This window comes from Orbicella franksi, chromosome 6 (assembly GCF_964199315.1).
Source record: "Orbicella franksi chromosome 6, jaOrbFran1.1, whole genome shotgun sequence".
NCBI lineage: Eukaryota > Metazoa > Cnidaria > Anthozoa > Scleractinia > Merulinidae > Orbicella > Orbicella franksi.
The window spans coordinates 2,847,501-2,861,060 of record NC_138150.1 but is presented as its reverse complement, the minus strand read 5'-3'; the positions used below and the strand labels follow the sequence as shown (position 1 = coordinate 2,861,060).

Below are 13,560 nucleotides of genomic sequence, written 5' to 3'. Positions count from 1 at the left end.
CTCCACGCCGGTCCCACCCCTCCGATGCTATAAAGCAAGACCCTTTCTCGTCACAATGTTTCTCCTCGGAGATGGAAAGAGTTGCGAGGATCGCTGACGGGGGATTGCATCAGACTGAAACCAGAGCCAGGATTTGTGTTTTACAACACTTTATTTATTCACTTGTTACATTAGGATTTACATAATGACAATATTTACGATAGCCTCTTACGAAGACTTTCTTTGGGCTCGTCACGCTATCTTTCTTCATGACGAACCATAAGAACGGCTGCGCAGATAGCCTGCGAAAAGGCTCTCGTGTTTAGGCCGGGGGGTGCGAGTGGTGAAGCCACGAGATGGCAAAGCCGCAAGACAAGTCGGCGTGCAGGCGAGTCTTGAAAAATTCGTCGTCCGTTCTGCCAGGAAGCAGTGCTTGAGTGCCAAAACCAAACACTAGAACATGATCAGACTACTGCGCAGGAGGCTGTGTTTATGGCAGCTGCGCTAGATTGAATATTTCAATAGTTTGGCTAACCGGATTTTCTTGAACCGTTCAGTTACAAAGGAAGGTATTCTTGCATTTGGCTCGTCATCACAAGAAACACCAGTCACAAGATTTGAGACAAAACAACTTCGTTGTATTCATGTTAAATGATCAGAGAGACTGCTAGCAGTTTGTTTTTCTCTTGAAACCAGGCAAGGAGTATGAGGTTAGACGCTTTAGAGACACCGCTCCTTTACTGCGCCTTTCAATGACATGCGGACTCTAAAATTTAAAGCTCAACCGACAAGTGCGTTTTTCGCTACCGTCAATCAAATGTTCGGCGGCTCCTCCCAGCTTCCGACTACTGCCGAGCACTGTTTCGTTGTCTGAACTGTGCTCAACGATTTGATGACCGCGCGCTAGGCAGTAGTCGGAAGCTGGGAGGAGCCACCGAACATTTGATTGACGGTAGCGAAAAACGCATTTGTCGGTTAAGCTTTGAATGTTAGAGTCCGCAGGCGCAGAAATTTGTTGACGAAGAAACTCTCGTTGGACCTTAAGAGAAACGACCGGCAGCCAGCAGTCTAGTGATCAGAAAGATATACGCAAAACTGCCGAATTAAGGTTTGTGATAAGAGTATTTCTACTAAATGCGCTTAATCAGAATTACCAGAACTCTGCTAGGTTTGTTGTTGTTTTTTTTCCTTTGGTGTTCACTTGGAACAAGTAGAATAGTTAGTCATTACCTGGGCTGACTAAACAAACTGGAGACTAGAATTTACAGTCGAAAAAATCTACAGAGAGATTTACAAACAAATTCAAATTCACTAAGCCGTACTGTAATCGTACGCAATAGCAAGCAAGTTAACTGAAAAAAAAAATTAAAGCTAAACATTTTGAAGCCGCGTTAATAAGGGTTTGCTTTCCAGTAACAGTAATGCATGTGTGCAAAAGGCTTCAGCTACATATTTGAGACATTGCCTTGTCGCGGTGGAGTTTTGCTTAGCACTTAAAAGTAGCCTCGTTGAAATGTACATGGGTAAATTACGTTAGAGAGGTAACTGACAAGGGGAAAATGACAAAACAGGCAGAACAGAGCAACACTGCTCGTATTTTTATGAGTAACATGTGAAATGAACTAGATCAAGTTGCTTGAGTCTGAAACGAATCACTTCTGGAAAGAGATAATTAAAAATTCCTATTTACTGTATTTTTCCACTGTTTTTCAATTTTTTGGTTTTGGTTTTTTTTTTCTTACTGTTTTCTCTCGCAAGTATCTTATTTGCGTTAGACAGGGCGTGTGACAGATTTCTTTACTTTTCTTTTCCTCAAAAGGGTGGTGCAGGCCTGGTTACTCGGCTTCTGAGTCTGTACCCTCCTCATCAGCGGTCTCCAACCACGTCAGCCATGCGTTCACCTACACAGGTAAGGGCAGGCGTACTGTCAGTCAAACTCTAGCTTAGTTGAAATAAACACTCGTATAGCTTACTAAGCTCTGAAAAAATACCCAGGAACGAAGAAAAGGCTGATCCTACCTGAAAGAGAGCTTTTCCTTTGCCTGGATGCTTCTCGCTTACATCTTCTTTCCACTTCAAAAACGCTTCTTCTTCCACAACTTCTGTGTCGTACAACAACACAAACATACGTAACAACATGCCTAGGAAAAACAGAATGGTTATCAGCCAGGAAGGGTATCCAATCTCTGTGCATGATGCAATCACAAGAACATAAGAACTCTGTGACAGTTATTTTTTCTGTTCTGATCGCTGAAAATAATTCGCTTTTACTGTACCTTTAGGAAAGTTATGACTGTGGCAAAACACTTGCAATGCATACAACACGCTGACCTGGAGAAAGAAAGTGGAAAATTGAGGATGCAGGTGATCAACAAATAAACAAATCTACATGATGCGCCAAAATTTAGCGGGCAAATTAGCGAAACAATTGCCTACCAAATGAAATCACACGAAGGAAAGAGCTTTCAAAACAATGAAGGGTTAAAGATTGAAGAAGAGGGGGGAGGGACAAACTGACAAAGCAACTCACTTGCAAGGCACTTTTCTCGTGAACAAACTTTTCCACTAATGGCAGTAATTTCTTCAAAGTGGCTTTCTCCTTGTCTAGCAGGTCCTTTTCTGGAGCCTGTGATGTGTCCACGCCTTCAGCGAGAGTACTGTCTTTGGTTGCGTACTTCAGCAAGCTGAAGACAAAAATAAAATGTTGTATTCCTTGGTAAAAACGAGCCCTGAACAAAGTCTCTTTCTGACATCGTAATAAAAGTTCTTGTCCATGGAATTATATTTAGTATGAAATGGTGATTTGGTATGAAAATAACTTTTTTTCAACGTGTCGAAATTCTTACTCCCCTCTGAGTTTCCGGGTACTTGAACAAAAGTCTTCATGCTTTTTTGTCTTTTACTAATCTATTCATACTTTGCCTCATAAATGAACAATTTTAGTTAGACCGCCATTTTTTCAAGCAAGGATTTCAACTTACCAAGTGGTGAGCACGTTAATAAACTCTGGATTGGTGTGCCAGGAAGAGTCGACATTGTCCTACAAGTAAAAACAATATCAACTAAGAACGTTAAACTGAAGGTCAGTGTACTTCTAAGAGCTACGAAAATAATCAGAGGGAAAATAGCGTTGCCATTATACTAGTAACAAATCTCTCCCGCTGACACCAATGGCTGCTAGAACCACAATTGAGCCAAGTTGATATATGGTCTACAGTTTAACCTCCTCATGTCTCATGTAGTTCTGTCCTAAAGGGTCTGTCGTGACTGATTTGTTGGAGGTCACAGTTTGAAACTAAGAGATCTTGTTATATTATTTCTTGGCAGCTTGTATCATAGATTGAATAATATCTATTTTCTGTCTTCATACCTTGACCCACTTGTAGATTGCAGTGACGCTGGGATCTTCCTCGATCTTGGAGAAAAGATCAGCTTGAATATGAAGCAGTGGGAACAGGAATACCAGGTTCTGAAAACAAGATTAAATACTGGGTTAAAAACAGCATGCAGCTAAAACTCCAAAACAGTAGCAAAGGAATATAACCACCAGTTTAGTGTTCACATTAAGCACCGGTATATAAAAATATATCTTTTTTGCAACCCTGAAGTCTGTTCCATATGGACCTCTTTCCTCGAGCACATGGGGTTGATATTCTTCCAGTACTAACCTCCTGCTAGGTTAATAAGATACACATTTTTCCATATTTTCTAGTACAAACCTGTTTCTCCAGGATAGATATGAAATTTTCACTCGTTCTGTCTTCCTCTGCAAACAAAACACAAAGAATAAGTTAAATGGTACAATAATGTCTGCGGCAAAGAAAACATTCCAGTACTAACTGACAATAAATTAATGTCTGTTATGTTCATTATCACTACTAGTCACACAACCAGAGTAATTTACAAAATTCATTTTCTTTGCAAGTAGCATCAACAAAAACACTTGACAACAATTTCTCTGCGCTTGCGCTTTAAAGTGTTCTTTAAAACGAAATCACTAGTAAGAGAGTATTCTAAAAATAACAGACACAGCACTTAGTATGCATTGGTTCCGCAACAAAATACACAAGTTTCTCTGGGCTGAATAGGTGCACATTCAAAATTGGTAGCACTACAACATTATGAACTTTACCAACCTGGCATAGAAGACAGCAGATCTAATTTGCTGTCTGTAAATTCTTTCATTAGCCACTCCTGACAAAACGATAAGGGAAATTCCCACAATTAATACTCTACAAACATTAATAAGTCTGCACAAAATTCTTTGTCACTTTCTAAATATACCAGACAAAGACATCAAAACTCGCACTTGAAACTACAATAATTATTACAGCATCATAGGCAGAAATATCTTTCTTCAGTCTGACAATGCACTTGAAATACACTTAACACTTTATTTCAATTGCATCTAGAAATTAATATTAGCGTAAAACTGATCCACTGGTAGCATTTGGCTAATCTTGGCAGATCAGTAACAACTACTATTGTTGGGAAAAACTTTAAATCTTCACAGTAACAAGAACTGGAAATGATTCAATTCAAACACACAAAGTGGAAAAAACACATGTGAATATGCCCACCCTCGCAAAATCAACTGGCAGTATAAAAAGAAGAAATTACATGTAAGGATACCCACCTGTCCCTTCAAGGTCTCCAGTTCCTTCAGACACAGCAACAGAGTTGGGTAGAAATTCCCGTTTTCTGCTACAGAGCTCACATCAATTAAACTCAACATTTCCTGTTGTCAAATCAGGTTGAATAATGTCAACATTGCATGTTACCATTTTAAGCTGTACAACTTGAGATTGCAATATTAATGCTTTAGAGCTCAGGTGGTTTGTTTTCCCATTGCAGACCACATGGTATTCTCCAGAGAATTAGTCTTTCATCAATCTAAAAATTAGTCATTCATACACATGCGACTATTTCAAAATTTGAAAGCATGAATTCTCAAGAGTATCATCACATGGCCTGAAAGGGGGCAACAAGCCATCCAAACTAAAATGGTACATTATGTTTTGCTGTAAAAGCTTTAAGTCCTTGAAACCAAAAAGTCATTCAGACGTGTTTTGTCAGTTATCTGTCGACAACACATTTACCTGTGTCACAGCATTAGCCATGAACTGTGCCATTTGTTTCTTGATTTTCAGTTCAGATTCTTCTGTGTCATGATGCTGTTCCAAGACACCAGAGACTCCCTGTTAAACAGACAACCAATGTTATTCGACAAATACATGTACACTACTCAGTATGCACATTACAAAACATCAGTACAAGCAAACTGCACAACAAGACAATTTCCTTCAAAAGCACATTAGTTGCTAGTTGAGTTCAGTGAAAGCTACTGACACTGTTGAAACTGTCACAATCTGCTTACTTTCTGGCAAATCAACACCCAGGGGAGGATCCAGGACTTTTCTCAGAAGGGGGTGCACCATTAAGGAATGGCATAACTGACTGGTGGGGTAAATAAAGTTTGAAAGCAAATACCAAGAAGAGGACTTCATCTCAGGGGAGGGGGGGGGACTGCACATCCCCTGCACCCTCCCTCTAGATCCGCCCCTGACACTAAGCAGTAGCAATTACACATTCAATCTGCAGAAATGACCTCATCAGGGTTGTCATTAAGGGCCATAACCCATAACGCTTGTTATGGCCAAGTATGATTGATTGGCCCTTAATGCTACAATTGGACAGGTGCAATTCACCCATTGAGGGACAAGTTTGCTACAGGCATGGGGAACAAGTCTACAGGTGAGTCAAAACTTAAAGACAGCCCTGCTCATGGTTTCTAGCATCTTTAACAACAAATCTGGGACCTGATGTCTTGTCAACAATCACCTGAAGGAAAACCCAAGCTCAAATCATACAATGTCACAGAACAAGTCAACAGGCAACTCACCTTGATCAAGACATCTGATGTTAACAACTGTGACTTGTGCAAGGAAACAAACAACTTGTTGAAACATTCACCATCCTCCGTATCAAGAATTGCTGTCAGCAACTGACTCACAAGACTTGTCAGGTACCTAAAGTTACAAACAAAAACAACTTGTTATAAAATGTTCATAAGACTTGCTAAAAATGCATCATTAATTTCACAAAAGATCAGAATTTACATGGAGGCAGTACAAACAAGTGTAAAATGTAAAATTAAGCTGTTCTTGGTTCAAGCTTTGCAGATTCAAAACTTAGAACATATATTATTTTTCAAATGGCATGAGGTTATTAAAGACACACCCAGCTACATACCTTGGGCCTTTGATGTCCTTTACAGCCTTTGTTGCTACGTCAATGTCCTTGGCCTCCAAGAAATTAGCAACAATGTTCTCCTGTACAAATGAAAACATTAAACTCATCGCAACTAGATAAGCTTGGGAATTGTTACGGCTGTACATCTACAAAATGCCGAGACTCTAGCTTTTAGTGGAAGATCAGGAATCTTATGTTATTTAGTTAGCACTGAAAAGCAAAGTAAATGTTTAAGTATTTGCCGCCTCAGCAGGTATTCAGACCCCCCTTCGACATGGTTTGGAACAGGAAGACATACATCATGAACTGGAGATGTTGCCCAGGCCAAATTCAGCAAGAAATCATTAGCCGAAGTGTACATATACAAATTAAGGAGAAGTACAATGGCTCATAATTATTATAAGAGTTTAATAACATGGTAATGAAGCTGCTGCTCACCACTTGCTTGTAGAGGTCAGCTGTAGAAGCTGCCTGCTGCTTATTTGGTTTCTTTGCCTTCTCCATTATGGGTGGAGCAGCAGCTCTGTTTAAAGGATCCTGAAACAGTGCATAAATTACCAATGAAAGAATGCATAAATTATCAATGAAAGCATGCATAAATTACCAATTAAAGAACTTATAAATTATCAATAAAACATTACATAATTACTAATAAAAACACATAAATAATATTAGCAATGAAATAATGAATAAATTAGCAATGAAACAATGCATGAATGAATACTAATAGGTAAAAAAAAAAATATGCTCAACAAAACTGATGCCAAGACAAGAGTCTGTTTCAAGTGAGAGAAGTGTTTAACAGAAAAACGTTCTTACCAGTGGTTTTTGAGCTGGTGGAGTTTGAGATCTGCCAGTAAAACCAGGCCTTTGAGAAGCAGCCATTGAATCCCTTGCTGGCCTCAAACTTATCTAAACAACAATACAATGCTAGTACAAATGTATCCTTAACAATGCCATCTGAAATAATAGCAAACAAGAACGCTTCATCTGTGCTTGGTTCATAGCAAGCACAGCAGTGAGTTAAAAGAAGTAAAGGCAGAATGCCAGCGGTGAAGGTGTTCATCTTGTGGAGTATGTACCCATTTTATGAATGGCATCTACCCCAATTCAATGCACCTTTTACAGTAGCTACATTAGTAATTTGGATATCATACCTCACCATCTGAACTGATGTGATTTTGTCTCGATGTTAGTCTCCATCCTGCACCTGTTCATCAAAAAAGTCACATTAACAGGGTTGAGAAAAATATTAGTCAATCACATTTTCCCAGTTAAATGTCCTCAAGGATGCCCTGCTTAATTTCCCTTCTCTCATTGATTCCCTTTTTAACTCTGTAGTTTATTTCACTTAAAACAATGGTCAACAATGGATACACTCCACCCTAGCAAAGGTTACACAATGAAGAAAAAGAAAATTATTACCTCCAGCTGGTTTTGGCATCATAGAATTGGATGGCATGGTGCTATGCTTTGTTGACAGATCAGCCCAGGGGTCTCGAGGAGCAAACTGACTGAAATCATCATCATCATATCTGCTGGAAAATGCATTAATTTTACACAATTCTGTCTGGTTTGAAATATTAAATGTCTTTCCTAATTACCAAATATTTACTTCATAAAACCTCTGAAAATTTGGTGAACATTCTATCTTATCATTAAGAAAACATCAATTGAAGGGTTTAAAACAACTTTGCATTTGATGATAAGCAGTTAAACTCCGTTTAAAAGACTCATGTTCAAGGTGAACACTTGCTGCGAGTGGACTTGATTTAAGCACATTGCCTTCAGTTACCTTAAGCCAAACCCAACCCTGTCGGATGGCATTCCACCTGGACCAAAGTCATCAAACCGTGGACCTGAGGGACGGAAGCCATTGTCTGTGACAAATACGTCATTCATTCCGCGGCTCTGAGGGGGCTCTGACATCCTGCTACCTCCTCCCATAGCACGATTCATCCAGTTGCCGTGAGCATGTGGTGGGGTGTTTCTTGGCATGTGACCATGGGCAGGCACAGAATAACCAGGTCGACCACCATGACCCTGTGGTAAGCAAAACACTGCATGAGCTGACAAGTAACTACTGACATTTGTTCACATGAAATTCATCAAATTCCCAGCTTTATTGTCCCCAGTTCTCAGCTCCTAAAAATTAATATGTTTTACAAATAAAATAACATTTTGAGTGAGAAAGGAGCTAGGGGTTGATATCAGTAGACTTGCCATCCCTTTCTCAGGAGGCTAGCAACACTGCTTGTGTGTGACATGGAACTCCAAACCATGTTAACATGTACTGTTGCAGGATGAATTGACCTTGATTAAGATTGATGAGTTCAAAACTCACAGAAAACTATCAATTAAGAATTCTCTTGAAAGCAGTGAAACTAGCTAGAGCCAATGAGGCACAATAAGCTCATGGAATGGTAGATCTGCAAGGCTGACAATGACCAAACAGAAAACTGATATAAAATGCGCAAGTTGAATTGCTTGATGCAGACATGAGAATGCAGTGCTTTACCTGCCAAGCCTCTTGCCGTATCTGCTGAATTACCTTGGGTCCTACCTCATGAGCAGACTTCCGTGGAACCCACTATACATGCAAAGTATAGAAAATAAATTAAACTTCACAGGATTCGAGAAAAAATTCTGATGACTAACATGAACACTGTATGCAAAGTTTACCAGAAAACATTGTTGGATTAATGACTTCATACTACAACCAAACAAACAAACAAACACAGAAAACTCTTACAGACACTGTAAATTATTGGTTTTGCATGCAAGGAAATAAACTCTCAATGGCAAGCACAAGATGGTGTTAAGCCCTTTGCAAGCAGACAACCTTGAGAAAAGTATAACTGCCAGCTTAGGAGAGGATTTCACATTCATGTACTAAACTTATTGAATTACGAATGTGTGGGGGGGGAGGGGAGGGGGGGCAGTGACTAATGAGTATGAAATGGAGTTGTTACCCACTAACAGGAGGTATCGGTTGGGTCTCATTGACCAAGAGTAGTCAGTTATGCACTTCAGTGTTACATGCATTCAGAGCTACAGTACCTTAGCATTTCGAAGGTCTATGACATCTTCAATCATGAACCTGATACGCACTGGGAAGTCGCTGCGACCTAAGAGCTGCTGGATTCGCTCAAAGTACTGATCCATCAAGGGCTGCAATAAAAAAATGAAAAAAATTCAAATATGGCAACTTAAATGAACCACACACCACGACTAAGGAAAATATTTTGCTTGGAATGTCCTAGTCAGCAAAAGCTGGCTAAACAGAAAACCACATTTCATGAACATAAAGAATAATTGCATAACATAAAGAATGTGATGTCCCTGTGAATCCCAGCTTTAGCAAGCCTGGAATGCATGACTACCATGGACAGCTACTGACCAGTGCTCAAAAATACAGTATAAATTAGTCAAAGTTACAGGAGGTGCAAATAGTGTCAACTTAAACCTTAGCTTTGGGAATATCCAGTTTTGGCCCCACGGTTCGCATCAAGTAGCACAAACACTCCATGGATTCTGACATGTCTGCCACGGTTGCACGCTTCTTTTTGTCCAGCAGCTGCAGCAAGAAAAAAGCACTTTTCATGAGAGCGATCAGCAACTAAGATCTCCTTACAATATTATTGTCTGTTTCCTAACAACAGGTTATCAGAATAAAGAGAATCAAACTGAAATATGTTATTGTGAATCACTCAATTCTCAAAACTACTTGATGTGCCATTAATAGACACGTGGCAATCCAGAATACAAATTACATTATATCATCCTTAGAACTAAAGATGGAATTTACCTTAATATTTGAAATTACACAGAAACAATAAACATGGGAAGGTGTAGACAGAGCTATGGCTTCTTGAACTAATTCTTTTTTTCTTATGATAAAAATTTGCAAGTTACATGTTTTTGATGTAGTTAATTTTCATATTTAACACATTCACCTGCTTGATGCACTTGTGTACAATGGCCTCATGCAACATGTCATACTTAGCAAGTTCACCTGGAAAACGAACAACAACAAGAGCAATAAAAGTCAAGTAATTCGTAGTATAACATCATCAGAGACCTGTGTGTATATTCTGCCAAAAAAATCCCCAAGGATAATCATAAACCACATGGAAGATATCACTACAGTGTGTAGTACCAAACAACTGTCGTCTGGTGAAAACCTCTGACACATTCTTCAAAATAATGTTAATCTAGTGGCACCTACCAATGAAACGTATGTTTCCCAACACTTTTCGTTTGGTATTAGACCGCTGTTCCTCCTCTTCCGGTGTAAGTGGACCATCCTTCGTATCAAAAGCTTAAAAATACAAGTTGGAGTACACAATTATCATTATAGACAATAATACTTTCTACTGCTGCCAAAGTTCTACTGTAGATAATCACTCAGCTTGTAAAATAGTGCTAGCTAAACGATATGTTTTAGGGATCACAGACTGCAAGACAGCAAGACTTAATATAACTGTACTCCAAGTCCGTGACAACTTTAAAAATGCAAGTTGGAGTACACATTTATCATTATAGACAATAATACTTTCTACTGCTGCCAAAGTTCTACTGTAGATAATTACTCAGCTTGTAAAATAGTGCTAGCTAAACGATATGTTTTAGGGATCACAGACTGCAAGACAGCAAGACTTAATATAACTGTACTCCAAGTCTGTGACAACTTTAAAATGCAAGTTGGAGTACACATTTATCATTATAGACAATAATACTTTCTACTTTTGCCAAAGTTCTACTATAGATAATTACTCAGCTTGTAAAATAGTGCTAGCTAAACTGTATGTTTTAGGGGTCACAGACTGCAAGACAACAAGACTTCATATAACTGAAATGCAAGTCCATGACTTTCTCAGCTTTGGACAAGAACTCCAGACTCAGCCTTATGAACAAATGCAAGACGAAAAGAACCAAGCAATCTGACTTCTGTGAGACATGAATATTTTGCAGGGCCATTTGATACCCTGCCTATTAAACAGAACTTTATTAGTAAAGAAGACAAAATAAAAATACCTTGACTAGCTTTAGTTCTATTGTTGAATTCTTCTTCACACTGTTTAAGCAGCAAACGTCTGAATGTCTTTAAAACAGAATTGACATCAATCAGAAGTGTGACACAAAAGTACTAGTCACTAACAATATTACACCTACTGTATTTTTAATTGTCCATAATAGTATTGAAATGATGATAAACAAATCTGAAATTTATGTCAAACTCTTCCCACCCTCTGTCAAAAGGGCTTTGTTCTTGTTAAAGCTAAAGGTTACATCACTTCTTTCAGTCAAATGTAATTTATGTTTAGTTATCTCCAGTTATAACACCCAACCTCAATTAGAAAGTAAATAAGCACTAAAATAAGCACTTAATATATTAAATTATTCTTTAGATTTACTCACTGAGTTGCCAGTCTTTCCAGGATCATCAAAATTTGGTGCCTCTTCACTAAGCCGCAGACACAGCTGGGCGTACATAGAACTGTACTTTGGTTCATCGAGAGCTTTTTCAAAAACCTTCATGAAGAGAAGTGAAATGAGTCAGAACAAAGACTGAAAGAATTCTTCTGTATAAATTAGAATTATGGTATTTTAAAAGCCTTTCCCCCTTATCAAAAGATTTCAAATGAAGATATATAAATTGGACAACTTTTCTACATAAAAAACCTTATTAAGTATTTTCTATAATATTCGTTCCCGAACTGATGGCCATAACAATATATAATGTATTATTCGTGTCCATCAGTCTGGGAACGAATCAAAAGGCTCAAAATTGCTCACTTATGATATTGGTCAGCTATTGAGAGAAATTTTTTTTTTACCTAAAAGCCTTCATGTGTGTTAATATTTATTACTTCCAACAGGAAAAGTCTCCTAAATCTAAAACTAAATGAAGCTTTATCTTTTCCATTTTACAAGCAAGTCATCATGTTCAACTCACCAACAGTATTACCCCTTTCAGTATATATTTGGTCTCAATACCAACACCAAGCAGTTCATGACAGAGTTTTTCAAATTTATCCGGAGTTAATTTATTGAGGATCCTATGAAAACAGGAACATTTAACCATTAGCATAAAATTTCTAGTCAATATTATTATTATCATTGCTTCAAAGTGAAAAGAAAATTTTGCTTTCCCACTTGAGTTAACCTCTAAACCAAAAAAGGAAAATACTGCTTGACTCTGGGAAATAAAATGCACTGGTTCTGGTGGCATAGGACCAATCATAATATGTTTTGTTATACCTCACAACTGTAAAGAATAACTCACGTTTCCAGAGTATTTCATTTCACATAAATATTCCAATCAATATAATTTCCACAGTTCTTCCCTTGCATGAAAAATTCAACTGGCTGCAAATTGATTGGTAGGAAGAAAGTACCACGAAACAGTAAAACCCATGGATAAAAAAAACAGGAATTACTTTTATCACACAGTATTTCCACAGGAGAGGGCTTATTAAGGAAGAACTAATGTTTTAAAATAAGGGCCACTGGGTTTAATAAAGAAAATATAAGCTTAATACCATTTTCTAAGGTGAAGATGAAGTTAAAACTTACCAAATATAATATTTCATAAAACAAAAACACATACTTTTAATAGTGGTACAATAAAATTCGTCAATGCTCCAAGTGATGCTATATTTTCAAGGCTTTTTCAAGGAGCGAGCTTGTCTACAATCAGTCCAACGGTAATCTTCCTGACAGTTGGCATTTCTGTCGTTACCTGCCCAACTATTTCAACTAAAATGGTTCAAAACCCAGGTGCTAAATACTCTATTTTAAGAAAAGAAGCAACCAGGATCATCGGCAAATCTGCAAAAAATTGATAAAAACAAGAGGAAGGCATTATTACCCTCGGACCCGTCGAAAAACCGCTTCATCATTACGATATTGAAGTCGGTTGATCTGTGGAGGGACCCATCGTTGAAAAGCTTGCTGCGAATGAACTTGGTTTGGCTCTTGTAATGGCAGCGATGCAGGTACAACCTCCCTGACTCCGGAAAACTCCAAAGATTTTGCCCCGCGTCCGTCCACTTTTGTAACTTTTCACTAATCTACTAAAACGCGTCGTTGAAGGAAACCTGCAAGGAAGGAAAACGCCAAACAAAGACAATGATCACGCCATCACTTCATGTCCCTTTTTTCTAGCCATTATCCGGACCTCGACACACTTGTACAGTTTTAAAGACACCTAATTAAAGCCTTAAGGCAAAATAGGCTGCCAATCTTACCGTAGAAAAAAAGAAAAGGGGAAAGTTTTCGGTGATCTTTAGACGCTATATTCCCAATGTTTCTTCTTTTATATTC

The 13,560-nt window shown here is 38.3% G+C and overlaps 1 protein-coding gene across 2 annotated transcripts in view; it reads right to left on the bottom strand.

Moving 5' to 3' along the window:
- Window positions 1–133: 133 nt before the first annotated feature.
- Window positions 134–13,560, bottom strand: part of LOC145490941 (eukaryotic translation initiation factor 4 gamma 2-like) — a 13,435-nt gene continuing 8 nt past the window's right edge. The window contains exons 1-27 of one of the 2 annotated variants that reach the window (XM_081470058.1): window positions 13,485–13,560; window positions 13,106–13,334; window positions 12,191–12,293; window positions 11,653–11,766; window positions 11,269–11,335; window positions 10,460–10,552; window positions 10,188–10,246; window positions 9,698–9,808; window positions 9,292–9,402; window positions 8,750–8,821; window positions 8,027–8,274; window positions 7,657–7,769; window positions 7,389–7,441; window positions 7,051–7,143; window positions 6,670–6,768; window positions 6,232–6,311; window positions 5,882–6,008; window positions 5,079–5,177; window positions 4,616–4,717; window positions 4,116–4,173; window positions 3,699–3,745; window positions 3,350–3,448; window positions 2,961–3,019; window positions 2,510–2,663; window positions 2,256–2,310; window positions 1,999–2,120; window positions 134–1,880 (exon numbers count right to left, since the gene is read on the bottom strand). The exon at window positions 13,485–13,560 is cut by the window's right edge and continues 8 nt beyond it. In XM_081470058.1, coding sequence (XP_081326184.1) covers window positions 1,815–1,880; window positions 1,999–2,120; window positions 2,256–2,310; window positions 2,510–2,663; window positions 2,961–3,019; window positions 3,350–3,448; window positions 3,699–3,745; window positions 4,116–4,173; window positions 4,616–4,717; window positions 5,079–5,177; window positions 5,882–6,008; window positions 6,232–6,311; window positions 6,670–6,768; window positions 7,051–7,143; window positions 7,389–7,441; window positions 7,657–7,769; window positions 8,027–8,274; window positions 8,750–8,821; window positions 9,292–9,402; window positions 9,698–9,808; window positions 10,188–10,246; window positions 10,460–10,552; window positions 11,269–11,335; window positions 11,653–11,727 — 2,262 coding nt within the window. In that variant the 5' untranslated portion in view covers window positions 11,728–11,766; window positions 12,191–12,293; window positions 13,106–13,334; window positions 13,485–13,560 and the 3' untranslated portion in view covers window positions 134–1,814. The remainder of the gene's footprint in view (window positions 1,881–1,998; window positions 2,121–2,255; window positions 2,311–2,509; window positions 2,664–2,960; window positions 3,020–3,349; window positions 3,449–3,698; window positions 3,746–4,115; window positions 4,174–4,615; window positions 4,718–5,078; window positions 5,178–5,881; window positions 6,009–6,231; window positions 6,312–6,669; window positions 6,769–7,050; window positions 7,144–7,388; window positions 7,442–7,656; window positions 7,770–8,026; window positions 8,275–8,749; window positions 8,822–9,291; window positions 9,403–9,697; window positions 9,809–10,187; window positions 10,247–10,459; window positions 10,553–11,268; window positions 11,336–11,652; window positions 11,767–12,190; window positions 12,294–13,105; window positions 13,335–13,484) is intronic. The other variant, XM_081470059.1, reaches the window with a different exon arrangement.